Source organism: Olea europaea, chromosome 11, assembly GCF_002742605.1.
Source record: "Olea europaea var. sylvestris chromosome 11, O_europaea_v1, whole genome shotgun sequence".
NCBI lineage: Eukaryota > Viridiplantae > Streptophyta > Magnoliopsida > Lamiales > Oleaceae > Olea > Olea europaea.
In genome coordinates, this window is record NC_036247.1 from 4,639,974 (window position 1) to 4,656,914 (window position 16,941).

A 16,941-nucleotide genomic window follows, 5' to 3' on the forward strand; every position below is an offset into this window, starting at 1 on the left:
GGTGACCTAGTACAATTCCTTCTTGTACCATGAAGTGACACTTTTTCTAGTTAGAACCAAATTCTTTTCCTCACAGCGTTGTAACACTAATGAGAGATTGTGAAGGCAGTTGTCAAAAGAAGTACCAAACACCGAAAAGTCATCCATAATTCCTCCATAATGTCTTCAACCATGTCCGCAAAGATCGCCATCATGCATCTTTGAAAGGTGATCGGTGCATTGCATAACCCGAATGACATCCTTATGTAGGCAAAAATTCCATAAGGACAAGTGAAAGTTGTCTTTTCCTGATCTTCTAGCACTATAGCAATTTGATTGTAGTCCAAATACCCGTCAAGAAAACAATAGTAAGAATAACCCACTAATCTGTCCAACATTTGATCAATGAAAGTGAGTAGGAAATGATCATTTCTAGTTGCCTTGTTCAGCTTCTTATAGTCAATGCACACCCTTCATCTAGTTACTATTCTAGTTGGAATTAGTTCATTGTTGTCATTCTTAACTACAATCATCCCTGCTTTCTTTGGTACTCCCTACATTGGGCTGACCTATTCACTGTCTGAAATGGCGAATATGATCCCTGCCTTCAATAACTTTAGTATCTCGGCTCGAACCAGTTCTTTCATTGCTGAGTTTAATCTTCTTTGTTGTTCAATGGATGGCTTGTAGGAATCTTTCATGAGGATTTTATGCATGCAGATTGTAGGACTTATCCCCTTGATGTCAGCTATCGACTAGCCCAAAGCGGCCTTGTGATCCCTCAACACTTTCAATAATCTGTCATCTTTGTCCCTGGTGAGTGATGAAGAAATGATCACTAGAAATGCAGAATTGTCCCCCAGAAATGCATAGCGGAGGTGATCTGGTAATTGCTTCAGTTCAATCTTCACTACAACATATCAAGTCTTCTATAACTTGCGAAAAATGCTATCTATAATGTTTCATAGCATTTTCCAAAATGCTATCATAGGTGGTGTTATTAAAAGTCATACCTCTATTATAACGTTTTATAAATACTATTATAAAGTGCTATAAAAAACTTTTACATAGCATTTTTTTATCGTCGTGGTTTTAGTATTTATAGCATTCTTTTTTAATTCAATAGCTTTTTTTTTGTCATACTTTTAGCTTTAGTAGCATTTTTTAATTGTCATGTTACATCTTTTATAACATTCTTTTTCATCATAATTTTTAATAATTATAGCATTTTTTGAATATAATGTATTATTTTTAATAGCATTTTTTGATTGTAATGTATACATATTACACAGTATTCCTAATTCTTTAATTATCAAATGTAAATATTCAATAACATTATTTTTTGGACAGAAAATATGAACAACAATAACAAGACCAATAATACATTCAAAACATTCATCAATATTGAAATTCATTGAGAAATCTAATTATATTTCGTCTTCATATCAATTACTGGCAGCAATATAAGCTCGAAAAGATAATAAACAAAATCAAATTAGAATGATCTCATTCTATTTCTTCAAAATGAAATTCCTTGAACTCTTGCAACAAGTTTGGAGAAGACATCCGTCAATCCAATAAAGCATTTAAATCTGAAAATTAGCAAGTGATACAACTTATTAGATTGTAAAATAATGTAAAGTAAAAACATTCAAAACTCTAATTAGTGCTCGAAGGTGCTAGCGTATAAAATTTGACCTTTTTGTCTATGCTATTTACTCGATGACAACTTTGTCAATTGGCCTGCAACTGTGGTACCAACACATTTTTCAATATAAGTCATATTAGAAGTAGGCCTCCACAAGAATGCATCAAGTTTCAATGCTACATCAACCCAAACTCTCACAGCATTAGGTCCTAGAGGACCGTGATGAACCAATATTTTTGGATCATTTGAAGACCAACGTCCTTCTGCTACCTCTTCTCCTAGTACGGTCCAATCTAGTAACGTACACTTATTGTTGAGTGTATTGTTGTTTACACTCTTCAACAACACAAATTTAGGAGCCATGTTATAGACAATTTTAAAAATAAATATATATTGTCAATTAAAAGGAATGATAAATTTTACCGATAAAGACAGTTGAATGTTAGATAATTCTTCACTTTGCTTCTCCTGAAACTACAAAGATAAAAAACTTTAGAAACTAGTTACTATATTATGTGAAGTAAAAGCGTATGAGTTATATTTCACTTAAAGGAACTTACTATCCTTTTTTTTCATTAAGTTATTGATTGTTTTCTCCATATCTGCCACTTGAACCTTTAGATGATTTTGTTCTTCCTTTAAATGAGCTACAGTAGACTCCTTTTGAGTTAATATGGAATACTTTGTATAGTAAACTACACCTCTAATCCCTCGTAATCGTCCAGTATTCTCTGGACCAAGTACTTTAGAAAGAGCATCTTCTTTTATGTTAATGTTAGAGGCATGATGACTCACATCTTTCAATTTTTCCTAAAAAGACAATATATAAGTGTATATATACATATATGCGCGCACGCACACACGTGCATGCACTCATATATAGAACTAGGAAAAATAAATTATTTATACTTACAAGCGTCTCTTCAACAAGTTTGCATATAAGTTCACCATTCTTTTTTATACGTGCTGCTGCCCAAACCTCCTTATGACCTATAGAAGATGGATTGCTGCTCTTCTTTTGCTAAGAGAGTGGAGAATTATATGATAAAAATCTGGAGCAAATGATTTACTTAGTCAAATTAAAGAAGGCTTGTGGAATGTTACCATATCTTCACGCAATCTGGCAAATCTCTTGCGACTGCATGTGTGTGGGATTTGTTTTTCTTGAATTTGTCTAAATCTTTGGCTTTTAGCCTAACAATCATATTTCCAAACTTATATAAGTTTATTGATAATTAATCATAGCTTATAATAAATTTGATCTAAAAAAAGGGAAAAGGCAGAATTTACCATAAATTCTGTACTCGTCTTTTCCTTCACAAACTTCTTCCATTGCTGGGATTTAAGTATATTATCAGGTTTGAGTTTCATTCTTTCAGCTTCATTTGGTGCTTCTCTAATTTTTTTCACAAGTCAAGATTTCGACACTTTCCAGAGACCACCCATTTCTTTAAAAATGTAGTTTTTTTTGTCATTCTTCATCTATTTTGAACCTTTGCTGCAAGTTACAAATTTTCAATTTTATCAAATATTTATTATGTTGTATTATATAACATCAAATTATTTTGAAGGATGTACCTGAATATCTTTCCACATAACAAGTTTCATATCATCTGAAAGGTATCACCAACCAACAAGAGTATACGGTACAGTCTCCCTCACAAGACGGCCTAGAGAGGAAGATAAAGTGGTAGATAGCGATTGTCCCATTTCATTAAACTTTACTTCAATTGGAGCAATGACTTCGTTCAAATTCTTCATTTGGGTAGGGTCTCTCTTCTTCTTTTGGACTTGTTGAGCCTCTCCTTCAAAAGGTGTAACATTTTGTTGTAATAGACTCGTATCTTCCACATGTGTTCTTTGGTTTTCATTACCACTCATGTCTACATCATCTTCTGAGGTAACCTCATGTGATGCCTCATCTGTAAATGTGTTAGTGATGGACCTCATTGTACAGTTTTTTGGTAAATCAACAAGTGAATAATTTTTCACGAGATCCTTACGCATATTCATGCTGTAGAAAGACCTAGTAGGAGCATCCAGAGAGTTAAAATGTTGATGAAATGTGTTGGCTACTTTAAGTTGTCCACGTGTAGTTTTTCGTACTGATCTCTTTTTTACGTAGAGCTTTGGAATCATCAACAACCTTCTTTCTAATATTCACCATAATATCTAGCCTATTTAAGAAAATATAAAAATCATGATTAGCATTCTATGTCAAAATTTCAGAAAATGACATAAAAAAATGAATAAACAATACTCATCATTGCAAGGCAACGGAAAAATACAAACAATAATATAATATTAACATTACAATGCTTCAAGGAAGCACAAGAAAACACAAATAAAACTAACTACAAAAGGATCTTTTTATTTCTGAATTAAAATTTACAATCGTCAAATTAAAGTACCCTCGCAATCCCCTCTTACATAGCTAATTTCCTCGTTCACATAATCAATGTTCAGTGAAACATTATTTCTAACACTGACTTCCTCATTCTCATCATACATTTCTAGATCATGAAATCCTCGAGGTGGTGCTTTCAAAACCACGTACCAGTTAGAGGAATCATTTTCTCTTGAATAAAACACTTGTTTGGCCTGTGATGCTAAAATAAAAGGATCTTTTACAAAATTATTTTGACCTTAGTGTAAATTAACAAGTGTAAAACAATCATCCACTTTAACACTGTTACCAACATTTGCCCAATCATACTTAAAGAGAGGAATCTTCATTATGTGGTAATCTAATGAAATTATTTCTCTAATGACTCCATAAAATGCATCAACATCATAAACTTGTGCATTATCCTTTGCACTAGCTTTACACATGGTTGTCACTTCAATTGATACACCACTATTCTGTGTAGTTTTCTCAACATCTTTTATGTGGAAACGTTGTTCTTTGCTAATAGATCTAGTAGAGGAGACTGCTTGCATTTTAGGACCATATTCCAACCATTTTAGAACATCTGATATTTCACTTATGGTGAAACCTACTTTAATCTACGAAAAAAGTTAGACATGTATCAGTGATGTAAATATATAGTATCATAATGAGAAGATAAGAATTTTTTAACATTATGTACAACCTTTTCCTTTAACCAAACTGATAATTTCTTCGTGTGAATTTTCTAAAGCAAGCTTTCATTTTTTTCAAGGCTTCTATTGTTTGGCTTGAGCTTCTCTTTATGCATTCTAATAATAAGCAAGTTATCAGAGATTACAAATTTATATACATGTTCTACACTTATTAATATAAAAAGTGGATGACTTACTCCAAATAAGGTTCCACATAAGATGTATTGAATAATACATAACGATGTGCTATCTCCAACATTTCATCACTAAGTGCAATAAAATTTGGAGCAGAAATGGGACGTCCCTCAGTAATTTCATTACTAACATAATCTTGATTGCGCCCCTCTCGATGACCAATTTCTCTTACTTGTTTCATAAACTCGATACAAAAATTCATGCACTCATCTACAAGATAATATTCAGCTATGCAACCTTTGGGTCGTGCACGATTTCTCACATATCCTTTGAATATCTTCATATGTCTATAATTAAATGAAGTAAACAAAATAGTACTAAGAATGAAATTATGTGTGTAAATTTATCCAAGTAATAGTGAATTTCTCACCTCTTAAAAGGATACATCCAACGATAGTGAACTGGACCACATAATCGTACTTCTCTTCCCAAATGTACCACCAAATGTATCATGATATCAAAAAATGCAGGAGGAAAGAATCTTTCAAGACTGCATAACGTTTCAACTACTTCATCTTCTAATATTGCTATTTTCTCCCTATCAACAACACGTTGGCATAATCTATTGAAGAATGTACACAGTCTAAAAATTGCATGTCTTGGTCCTTTTGGAAGTAATCCTCTTAATGCTACAGCCAAAAGTTGTTGCATGAGGACATGACAATCATGTGACTTGAGGCCAATAATTTTGCATTCATCTACTGATATACAAGTGACTACATTTGAACAGTAACCATCGGGTAATTTCAAGTTAAACAACTTTTTACAAAATGTTTGTTTCTCTAACCTTGACAACGTATGTGGAGCAGGAGGAAGGTAAATTCTATTACCTCGGTCCTCTGGATGTAACTCTTTCATAATTCCCATGTCTTGTAAATCCTTACGAGCATTTAATCCATCTTTTGTTTTAACATTTATATCTAACAATGTACCAACAATGCTTTCACATACATTTTTCTCAATGTGCATTACATCCAAATTATGACGTAATGGTAGCACCTAATAATGTAACAAAGGAAAAAGATTTTGTTAGTTTCATACAAAAAGTATATTCAAATAATTGAAAAAAATTGAATAAAAGTTGGAGAGTGCCAAAATCTTACCTCCCAATATGGTAAGTTAAAAAAGATTGATCTCTTTTTCTATGTTAGCATGCTCCCATAATCTGTCTTTCTTTTTCATTTCTGAGCTTACCCAAAATTGTTGACATAATCTTTAAGAGTAACCAGAATGTTGCCACCAGACATAATTTTAGGTTTGCTTCCCTTTTCTTCATGTCCATCAAACCAAGATTTCTTTTTCCTTAACAGACGAGATGGTGACAAAAATCTCCTATGACCCATGTATGCAAATTTTCTATCGAATTTTAACCACTGTGAATGAGTATTCTGAGAACATATAGGGCAATCTGTCCTACCCTTAATTTTACATCCAGCTAAATTTTCAAGAGCTGGTAAATCATTAATAGTCCACATAAGTATTGCTCTCAAGTTGAAGGCTGCATTAGTGTGTGCATCATACACATTCATCCCAATATTCCACAATTCGTTCAAGTCATCTATAAGTGGTTGCAAATATATATCAATATCATTCCCAGGCTATTGAGGCCCTGGAATTAACAATGACAACATTACATTTTCTTTTTTCATACATAACCATGGTGGTAGCTTATAAATAACCATCACCACTGACCAACAACTATAGGTAAAGCTAAAATTGTTGAATGGATTGAAACCATCCGTAGCAAGCCCAAGCCTAAGACTGCCTGGATTATTTGCAAAATCTGGCCACTTGTTATCAATTAAAGCCCAAGATGGAGAATTCACTGGATGACGCATTTTACCATCAACACTCTGATTGGTTGAACGCCATATTAATGATTCAGCCATCTTTGATGTACTAAACGTCCTCTGGAATCTAGGTTTTATAGGAAAGTATCTGAAGACTTTAGCAGGTACAACATTTTTATTCTTTCGTGTCTGCTTATCGACCTTCCATCTCGAAGAACCACACTTTGGACAGCTATCTAGTTCATTTTTATCGTTTCTAAACAACCAACAATCATTGACACGTGCATGAATCTTCTCATATCCTAAATCAAATGTCTTAAGCAATTTTCTTACACATAGTGTGGATGTAGGAATTACATTACCTTCAGGTAACATATCATGTAATGTATTTAGAAGTTCTGTAGAGCTATTATCTGACCAACCCCTAATAGTTTTAAGCTTATATAAGGTCACAATTGAAGATAGCTTCGTGTATTTTTCATTTCCTGGATGCAACGGAGTTTCAGCATCCATTATCAATCGACTAATATCATCATCCAAATTCTCTTCAAAAACTTCCTTGTTATGTTCTTCATTCGTATGTGCAGCTTCAAACAAGTTGAATATTTCAGTCTTACTTGTAGTATCAACATTACTAATCAGTCTTTCTCCATGGTGAAACCAATTTGTGTAAGTCGGATCCATTCCTCTTATGACCAGATGCTTGTCAACGATATTTACATATTGATGGCTTAAGTTTCGACAACCTTTACAAGGACATAAAATTTTATCTGGTTTGCCTAAATTATGATGAGCAGTAATGACAAAATTTTCTGAAGCTTTTATAGACTCCTGTGAGGCCCTAACAATTTTAAAAGACAATGTTCTAAGATATTATCTTAAAATATAAAGTATGTAAATTACACGACAAAGTACAAATTACCTGTTAAGACGCACCCATTCTTTATCCATAATTTGTGGAAACCCAAATATTATCCTAATAGTATATATGAGTATACCTATATTTGAAATGTGACATTTTAATCTTATATTCAACAATATTTAGCACTACACAACAAAGACAAAATCTAAGGAAACTTTTAAAATATCACTTGACTAAATATTCACAGATGCTGTTATTTTAAATACAAAAAGTTTTTTAATACTTATATTCATTGGTCTTTTCCCCTTTTGTTCAGTAATAAAATCCTCAATTTATTAATTTCTTATAAGATAATAAATCTTTAAATCCACCATTTCCTAAACTATATGGATATGGGCAAAGACATGTCAAGTAGATCCAAGGTACATTCGAAATGCGCTTACATGATTAAAAAAAATTATAATCACGATTAACACAATTTTAATCAATAATCACTGTTGCTTTTATTTTATTTATTTAATTATTTTTCTAGATTCCACTTGGAGACTCTTAAAAATATGAGAATTGGACTTCAGCTAATCATAAACTAATTTCTTAAGAAATGGAATTAATAAAGAATTGTAAATCGTGATGGTAATTGTTGGGAAATTTGGTTCTATATAAAATTTATTTTTCTAAGTTGTCACAGTAGAAATTAGTAGCTAAAAAATTTATACAACTAATTGCCCGTTTTAACCCATCCATTAACACTTTAGTCGTCATATTTGCAGAATTTTAAGCAGTCTCTATCTTCTTAAATAAATTCGCGCCCAAAGTGACAATGAACATCGTTCTACTTTGTTTATGCATCGTAAACTAATTCTTTGCCAAATGAATAGCACTTTAATCACCATAATGTGAACTCACGTGATCTGTGCAACTCCAAAGTTTTCCCATCAATCATTATAAAATTGTACTTGAGGATAAAGTGATATTGTCCATAAAATTCAAAATTAACATCCAATATTTAAAGACGTCATTAACCCAAAAAAGTACTAAGTAGCTCAACAATCTTTAAAGTAATATTTTATTTTACTGCCAATTGAAAGAAATTATAATTGTGCACATAAGAGACCAAATATGTATACAAACATGTACATATACATTCATATATAAACACACACCCCCTCCCCATGTGCACTGATATTTATATACATATATACATGATCATACACACATATGAGCTTGTCATTGGCAAACACAAAATAGATGAGCCATGTGTGTCAGCAGATACTCAGGCCGGTTGCGAATAACCAAGCACTCATGTTTGAAGCTCCCTTATGGCATCTTTATTATGCAAATTTGATAATTAAACATACGAAAAGAAATATCTTGTTTACTATATTGAAATGTTAGGAGCTTTGGCACTCACCTGCACCTAACAGGACAACTTGTGTTGTTCCACCACCAAAGGATCTGAGAGATGCTTCAAGCTTTAAATCGAACCAAAGGATTAGAACAGCAACAATCACTCCCGAAATTTTCTGGAATTGTTATGCCGATCTTTCTTGAAGTTAATAGCACCAATGACAGTTATGAAACCTCTATCTGTCCCCAAGAATTTCTTGAAGCAAAATTTACTTGTCATTTTAAATGTCATCCAAATTTCTCTATTTAAGTATTTTTCCTGTCTAATTCATTAAATGTCTGGTATACAAATTTATCAAGCCCTGAGTAAGGCTTGTTCATTCCTCCAACATAATAATAGATAAAACAACTATGGTGAGTTAAATGTGTACTTTTAAATAAGGTTGTTCAAAACAAATCCAAGATGAGCAGTAATTGAATCTATTTGATTTTGGACAAATCCATAAGAACCTCTCTGGACAAAACGTTAGTGCTTAAAAATTTACTTAACTCTCTGTATGTAATGAGAAAGGAATGAAATTTGTAAATCTAGAAAGATAAGTTCATACACCACAACATATCAAAATGGCAGATTCTGGTTTGACATACCATCTGCCAAAAAATTACACAAAAACTACCACTCAAATTCAGGAACCGAAAAAAGAAAAAAAAAAGATACCTTTTTAAGGTAGTGAAGAAGAAACAATTTCCGCCGATCTCCCGATTCAAACCTTATATGCTTCAAAATCCCTTCCACAACTGAAAAAATGAAAACTGCAGACCAGAGAGAATGATAGAATCAGTAGCGCAGTATGTAAATTTGATATGAATTCATTGTTATTTGGGGGATTTTCTAAACCATAATTAATCGAAACCTACCAAAACAGACAGATGGAGAAAGCACGGAAGATGGAGAGTTGGAAGGAAATAAAATTTTAGGGTAAAAAAATCGAGATTTTTGTTTTGGCAAGATATGGAGGGAAGGATTTTGGGCTTTTTTAATTTGGTGGCCTGTAAAAAATGCTATTATATTATATTTAGATAAAGTTAATTTTTAATTTATAGCATTATAAAAAAAATGCTATGCTTAAATGTTATAAAATGTATAAATTGTTGTAGTGCTTACTGCTTTTGCTGCTTTCTTTATCTTCTAATTCCTCTAATTTCTGAATATCTTCACCCCGGCACAGGTTGTTTTCAACTGGTGTAGACTCTAGAGCCAATTTGCAATCAACCAGGTCTTTGCTTCCTGCATATTATCCAGAAGAGCTGATGTCATCCTTTGTTGAACTAAACATCATACACTGCTCCAAGGGATCCTCAATATATAATTTCTCATTGCTCACAGCAGAATCAATGAAGTCAATCCTGTGGCATGTGTTAGTGTCATCCAAGTACTTCATTGCTTGGTAGATGTTGGACCTCATCTCTTCTTGATTCACTCTCAATGTCAAATGTCCTCCTTGCACATCAATTATGCCCTTCCAGTTGCTAAAAATGGTTTGCCTAAAATCAGTGGGATTTCCTGATCTTCTTCCATATCTAATACCACAAAATCATTTGGGAAGATGAATTTGTCGACATTTACTAACACGTCTTCAATAATACCTCGTGGGTAAGTAAGGGACTTATCAGCCAGTTGTAGAGTTACTGTTGTTGGCTTGACTTCCCCAAGGCCTAACTTCTTGAATACTAATAACGGTATTAGGTTGGTGCTTGCTCCTATATCACAGATGGCCTTTTCAAAGGAAGAGCTTCCAATGGTGCATGGAATAGTGAAATTGCTCGGATCTTTTCTCTTCTGAGGAAGTTTCTTTTGAAGGATAGCGCTGCATTCTTCTGTTAATTTTACTGTTTCATATTCCTCTAATTTTCCCTTCTTTGACATCACCTCCTTCATAAACTTTGCGTAATTTGGCATTTGTTCCAAAGCATCTGCAAAAGGAATATTAATGTGAATTTTCTTGAAAATTTCTAAAAATTTTGCAAATTGATCATCAAATTTTTTCTTTTGAAAACGTTGTGGAAATGGAAGTGGTGGTGTGAGAATTGGTGGGTTGTTAGGGAAGGATATTGAGTACGGTATGTGAGCCTTATTTGCTCCTTTGGCCTGCTTTTCTTGCTCTTCTACGACTTGTTCTTTCTCCTTATCGGGTGTGGGGTTGCTATCTTCGGTGGGTTCACATTCTCCACCTTGCTTGCCACTCCTTAATACAATGGCCTTACAGTGTTCCTTTGAGGTTGCCAACTAACCAATTTACACTTCAAGATTTTTCATTGTGGCTCCCATGTTGGACACATGTGTTTCAATATTATCCAACTGTGATTTATCTTTGTTGAAGCGTGATCTTGTCTCAGAAATGAATGTCCCAAGGATGTCTTCCAATGATGGTTTCCCTTCAGAATTTTGAGTGTTGAATTCGGGTAGAGGTTGAAGTGTGTTTCTATTGTTGCCATATGACAAGTTCTCGTGATTCCTCAGCCCTGGATGATAGTGATTAGCTCGGTAGCTTCCTCTTTGACTGTAGTTTCTACTGTTGACATATTGGGCCTGCTCGTTTGCAACCTCTGTCTCTTGGTGTGATGAAGAAGTACTCATGACTGAATCTACCTTTTGTCGATTTTCTTGAGTAGTAAGCGTGACTATCTGATTTGTGAGTGATGTAACCTGATCTGTTAGTGCTGTGATGGGATCCACTTCATGAAGTCCTGCTACTTTCTTTACGCTTGATCTCTCACTTGGCCATTAGTAACTGTTGGTGGCTATGTCATCCAATAAAGCATAGGTAACCTCTGCTGTTTTAGCCATTAAAATGCCGCCCACAGCTGCATCTACCATAGTCCTTGTCTGCCCATTTAGCCCATTATAAAATATCTCAATTTGCACCCATTTCTAGAACCCATGTTGAGGACATCTCCTAAGCAAGTCTTTAAATCTTTCCCAGGCTTAATAAAATGGCTCGAAGTCGAGTTGTTTGAATTGGCTAATCTCACTGCGAAGTTGAGCTGATTTAGAAGGTAAAAAGTACTTGCTGAGGAATTTATGAGCCAAATCATCCCAAGTTGTAATTGAGTCATACGGTAGTGACTGGAACCAAGCCTTTGCTTTATCCCTCAAAGAGAAAGAGAATAGGTGAAGTCTAATTGCATCTTCAGTAACCCCATTCATTTTCATCGTGTCACAAATTTCCAAAAAGGATCCAAAATGAGCATTTGGGTCTTCTGTTGCAGCACCCCAAACTGATTCTACTGCACCATATGTATCAGCCCTCGCTTCAATTCGAAGTTGTTTGCAGCAATTGTTGGGTGTGCGATGTCGGAATAATTGTCATTGACAACGGACCTTATGTAGTCCCGAATAGCTCTATGTTGGTTATCCTCATTAGCCGCTCTTGCTTCCTGTTCCGCCATTACTTTTTGTTCGTTTCTTTGTATGCCTCTTAGAATGCGAAATGTGCGTTCTGGATTAGAATCAATAGGTAATGGGTCCAGATTTCTCGCCCTTCGCATAAACAGCTAAAAATAAACACAACGAATCTATTAGGGATAGACACAAAACGAAAAAAATAAAAATAAAAATTACGATCAAAATAAAAATCTAAATTAAAATGAACGCCGATTGGTAATAATATCAATTGAATTCGAATGAATCAATCCCCGACAACGACGCTAAAAACTTGCCACGCGTTTTATATAACATGATTTAACCGCAAGTGTACAGTGTCAAGTTTTGTAATATAGTGAAGAATTTAAAAGTATCGAACCCACAGGGATTGATATTCAAATTCCACTTAGTATTATAATTGTTTCGATTTTCACTTTATTTAGACAAATCCAATTTTTAAATGATGTTTTTATGCTAATCTAATTTAAATGGAATAAAGAATGCAAGTAAAGTGAGACAATTTCTAAAAATCAAATCAAACTATGGATATCAGGGATTTAGTTCATGTTTGAATCGATCGACATGCCAAAATAAAAGATAAAGAACATGAGAAATAGTAAATAAGGGTTTAGAAAAATTGATTGAAGCCGCTTGTTCTTCCCCAATTGTTTGTCAATCTTGATGCAATTCAACTTTTCCTTGCCTCTTGAATAGATCTTCACTTTTGCACCTTTTTTTTTTTTTTTTTGCCCTGAGAGAATACCAGAAAAACGGCTTCCCCTTAGGTTTTTTCTTGGTATTTATGTTATCTTCGAATTTTGGGTGGTTAGGGAACATCTTGGGCCGAGAAATATCCAAAAAATTAGGCTTTTTGGCGTTGCGCGGTTTGGTGCCGTGGCGCACATCTCTGGCGCCACAGAGCCGCGATGTAATTGTGTGCTGGCACCGTGGCGCTACGGTGCCAGCTATTTTGCTGCTTCTTTTCACTCTGGGCGTCATGGCGCCCAACTTTTTGCTGAATTTTTCTTTTTGTTGGGCGTCGTAGCGCCCAATTTAGACGCCGTGGCACCTAACAAGCTGTTCCTTGCTTAAATCGTTCATCTTTAAGCTTCTTTTCCATTACAATCTTCTTTTCTTATCTCTAATTTATGCCTCTATTTTATGATCATCATTTAGATTAATCACAAGCTCCCAATTATAGTGTTTTTTCGAATGTTGATTGAGCTGCAAGACAATAGGAACACACACATCAAAACGTTCAAAAGTGCTCAAGAACAAGCTAAAATCCGTGATTTAGAGGCGTATGTTTAATGAGTGAATTACACTCATCACTAGGTCATGTTTAATGAGTGAATTACACTCATCACTAGGTCGTCAACTTCTCATAAATTTGGCACCTATGTTCTACACCTTTTTTACAAAATCGGTCAGAGTTGAACGTGCATTGCACATTATTCTAAAACGCTTTGTAAGTCATGTAAAAGTAATATTTGAATATGTATGAATACAAAAGACAGTTAATAATTATTTTTTACGGGAAGCGAGTTTTTTATTAAATGAGAATCTATTTGCACACTATTTTTTATGTGATTAGGGGGTATCTTGACTAAAATACTTATAATTGTCATAGAAATTTCTCTTGAAAGTGCACTACATGACTTGCTCATGCAATAATACATGCTTTGGAAGATATATTAACATAAATGTTGTCCCGCAAGAATACACATGCGATAATATATGGCGTCTTACATTTTCATTTCGTTTAAGGTAAGAATTTTCCTTTTTAATTACAGCATCAATATTTTTAATTGCATCATTGAATAACATGACTTAGATTTTATATCTTGTAGAGAAATCAGATACCATGTGTTTCTTCTACATATAATGTAGTTATGAAATAAATAGTCGTCGTAGTGGACGTATCATCTCTTTATAATTTAGGATAAGCCTAAAAATATCAAAATTTCCATAATTGCAGGAATAGTATTCGACTTGAAATCTTTCTAATGAAATAGTTGACAAAATAATTCATGATAATATTATTCAAATGATTAAATGCATATTGAAAAATGAAAAAATAAAGTATTATTGAAATTATTAAACTATTTACCGTCTCATCGATGAAATGAATATATCAAACATACATTGATGATAACTAAATAGTTGGCAGAATAGCTCATGATATTATTCTTCTCATGGTTAGATAAATTAAACATACATTGAAAATCGAAAAGTAAAGTATTATTGAAATAATCGAATTATAGAAAAGGTTAGATCCGTCACAAAAAATGCTTCTCACTTGATGTGGTATTCAATATATTATATTACAAGTATTATTTATCGTTCAATCAAGTGAAATGAATATGTCAAAAGTACATGATGATAACTAATTAGTCAATAGAATAGTTCATAATAATATTGTTCAAACGGTTAAATAAATTAAGTACACAGTGAAAATTTAAAAATAAAGTAATATTGAAATAATTGGACTAGAGAAGAGTTAGAATCGTCCAAAAATTAACTATCACTGGTTATTATTATTATTATTATTATTATTATTATTATTATTATTATTATTATTATTATTATTATTATAGATATGCACCTCACTTGACTAGAGATATTAAAATTTTGGATGCGCATAACATTGAACTAAAAGAGTAAAATAATTCAAAAAAGATATTTTTTTATTTGTTTCAAAAATCAACTGACGACGGTTCAAATAAAATTAAACGTCACTCTTTTGATCACACATTACGTGCATGTCACGTTGTCATTTAACATTTAAATAGACAATTTTTATCAAGTAAGAATATGACACACACAATACTAAGCCCCAGTTTGATGGTCACTATTGAGAAAAATTACGTTTTAAATATTGATTTTCAAGAGTATATTTGGTTAAAAAAAATAGTTTTTTTTTTAAATTTACGTACAAAATATTTTATTTTGTGATTATATTGTTGAAAATGAGTGGAAAAAATAAGATTTTTTTTTTTAAAGGGAAAGACGAATGGGGACTAAAAGTTTGATAAATGGCATATACATGCATAAGCGGTCGGATTCTCTGGAAGAGTCAAAGCTTTATTTATTGACATTGGGCCGAGGCTCAGTATTTTAACTGGGCGGACTGGGAAGATGGGGAGGGGGGAATTAGGTCCACTACCCTTCAAAATTATCAAATTAGAATTCTACCCCCTAAAATTAATTAGAATCTTTACTCCAATAATTAATACGCTCAAACCTACCCTCCCCTTGGCTTCCTTCTGTCCCAACCAGCATGAATTCACAGCATCCGTCAACCGCATATTTCCCTATACTTGTCGCGTGATTTTTCTACTGTCCTCATACATGATTATACCTATCCTTCATCAAAATCCCACTCAAGATCTTCTCGATTCCTCTTTCAGATTCATATTCGAACTCAGATTCTTCAATACAAGTTTCAGAGAAAAACCAGCAGACAAGAATGAGGACTTTTAGGTTCCTTGGTTCTTGTGGTAATATTATTTAGGGGCCGTTTGAGCCCCATTATTTGTAAATTATAATGAGATGAATAGTATTTTTTTAAAAAAATGAGTGGTTGAAATTTTTTTGATTTACGTGTAATATTATTTTATTGAAAATTGTGTGGTTAAAGTAGGAGAGAGAAAAATTTAATTTAATATAATAAAAAATAATGGGGCTTAGAGAAGTGAGACATAAAGAGTAGTTGTACATAATAGGCTGCAGTACCCACCGAATTAATTCATTTCTCGCATCCATTGGTAGATTTATTTAATAGTTTAAGGAGCTGGGAATAAAAAGGCAGGTTTATAGTTAGGTGAAATAATGTAGGGTCACTATTCAGGACTACATATTATACATCGTTTTCCCTACTTATATCACCATCTTCGTTCCAAGCCTATTCTTTTATCATCTCAATTATCAATTCTTCAATTGTGTTGGGCTGGTGTTGTCTCGATAGATGAAAATATGCAATTCCCAAATTATAACCAACATGCAATTCACTTGTATGACAGACCGGATTAAATAGTACTCTACTAGGTATTAAGGGAGGAGAAAGCTGATATTTTATTATACTGTCAAATCCTACATACCAAGCATGCCTTTCTACCATAAACTTAGCCATACATTAGTGTAGAGAGAGAGATTTATGTATTGATGAGCACAAATTATTTATTACTTTGTGGATGGTGTTTTGTTACTTCTTTTTCCAATTTTTGTCATTTTTGAGTGTTAGTCACTATTTTTTGTCAATTTCTCGAAATTCTATAGGCTTTTTTTAATTGTATGCAACTTCCTTCTGAAATTACTTTCACTTTTATGAGTGACAAACATATGTTTTGAATGTTGTTTAATTACTTCCGAGTGTTTGTCACTTTTTTGAAATTGTGTCACTTTTTTTTTGTAACTTTTTTAAAATTTTGTCATTTTTTAGTGTCCATCACTTTTTTATTTTTTATCGCTTTTTTTATTTTTTGAATTTGCGTCACCTTTTCTGAATTTGTCACTTTTTTTAAAAATAAATTTATATCTTTTTTTGAATTATTGTTTTGTCACTTTTTAAAAAAAATTCATCATTTTTTTTAGTGTTTATGACTTTCTTTAAATT

The 16,941-nt window shown here is 33.0% G+C and overlaps 2 protein-coding genes across 9 annotated transcripts; both read right to left on the minus strand.

Moving 5' to 3' along the window:
* Window positions 1-1,360: 1,360 nt before the first annotated feature.
* LOC111403068 lies at window positions 1,361-9,935 on the minus strand. 8 transcript variants are annotated; one of them, XR_002704403.1, is made up of 7 exons: window positions 8,967-9,935; window positions 3,631-3,804; window positions 3,206-3,549; window positions 2,918-3,125; window positions 2,732-2,821; window positions 1,678-2,101; window positions 1,361-1,571 (listed from the first exon to the last, which is right to left on the minus strand). XR_002704403.1 is itself a non-coding variant. In XM_023031432.1 (2 exons), the coding sequence occupies exon 2, from the start codon at window positions 7,375-7,377 to the stop codon at window positions 6,502-6,504; it is 876 nt and encodes a 291-aa protein (XP_022887200.1). In that variant the 5' UTR covers window positions 7,378-9,715; window positions 9,821-9,935; the 3' UTR covers window positions 4,736-6,501. The 8 variants fall into 8 exon arrangements, 2 of the variants coding, with proteins under 2 accessions (XP_022887200.1, XP_022887201.1); XR_002704401.1 differs by having other exon boundaries at window positions 3,206-3,804; XR_002704404.1 differs by lacking the exon at window positions 1,678-2,101 and having other exon boundaries at window positions 3,206-3,804.
* Window positions 9,936-10,197: 262 nt separating this feature from the next.
* Window positions 10,198-11,780, minus strand: LOC111404355. Its single transcript, XM_023033171.1, has 5 exons — window positions 11,696-11,780; window positions 11,241-11,623; window positions 10,961-11,189; window positions 10,534-10,876; window positions 10,198-10,483 (listed from the first exon to the last, which is right to left on the minus strand). The coding sequence occupies exons 1-5, from the start codon at window positions 11,778-11,780 to the stop codon at window positions 10,198-10,200; spliced, it is 1,326 nt and encodes a 441-aa protein (XP_022888939.1).
* Between the last annotated feature and the right edge of the window lie 5,161 nt (window positions 11,781-16,941).

Excerpts from the sequence above, each read along its gene's own strand:
- LOC111403068 (XM_023031432.1), bottom strand. The coding sequence starts at position 7,377 with ATGGATCCGACTTACACAAATTGGTTTCACCATGGAGAAAGACTGATT.
- LOC111404355 (XM_023033171.1), bottom strand. The coding sequence starts at position 11,780 with ATGGTAGATGCAGCTGTGGGCGGCATTTTAATGGCTAAAACAGCAGAG. Across the intron at positions 10,877-10,960 it reads ACCACTTCCATTTCCACAAC|ATGCTTTGGAACAAATGCCA; the intron begins GTTTTCAAAAGA and ends TTCCTTTTGCAG. Across the intron at positions 10,484-10,533 it reads CGAGGTATTATTGAAGACGT|ATATGGAAGAAGATCAGGAA; the intron begins GTTAGTAAATGT and ends TTGTGGTATTAG.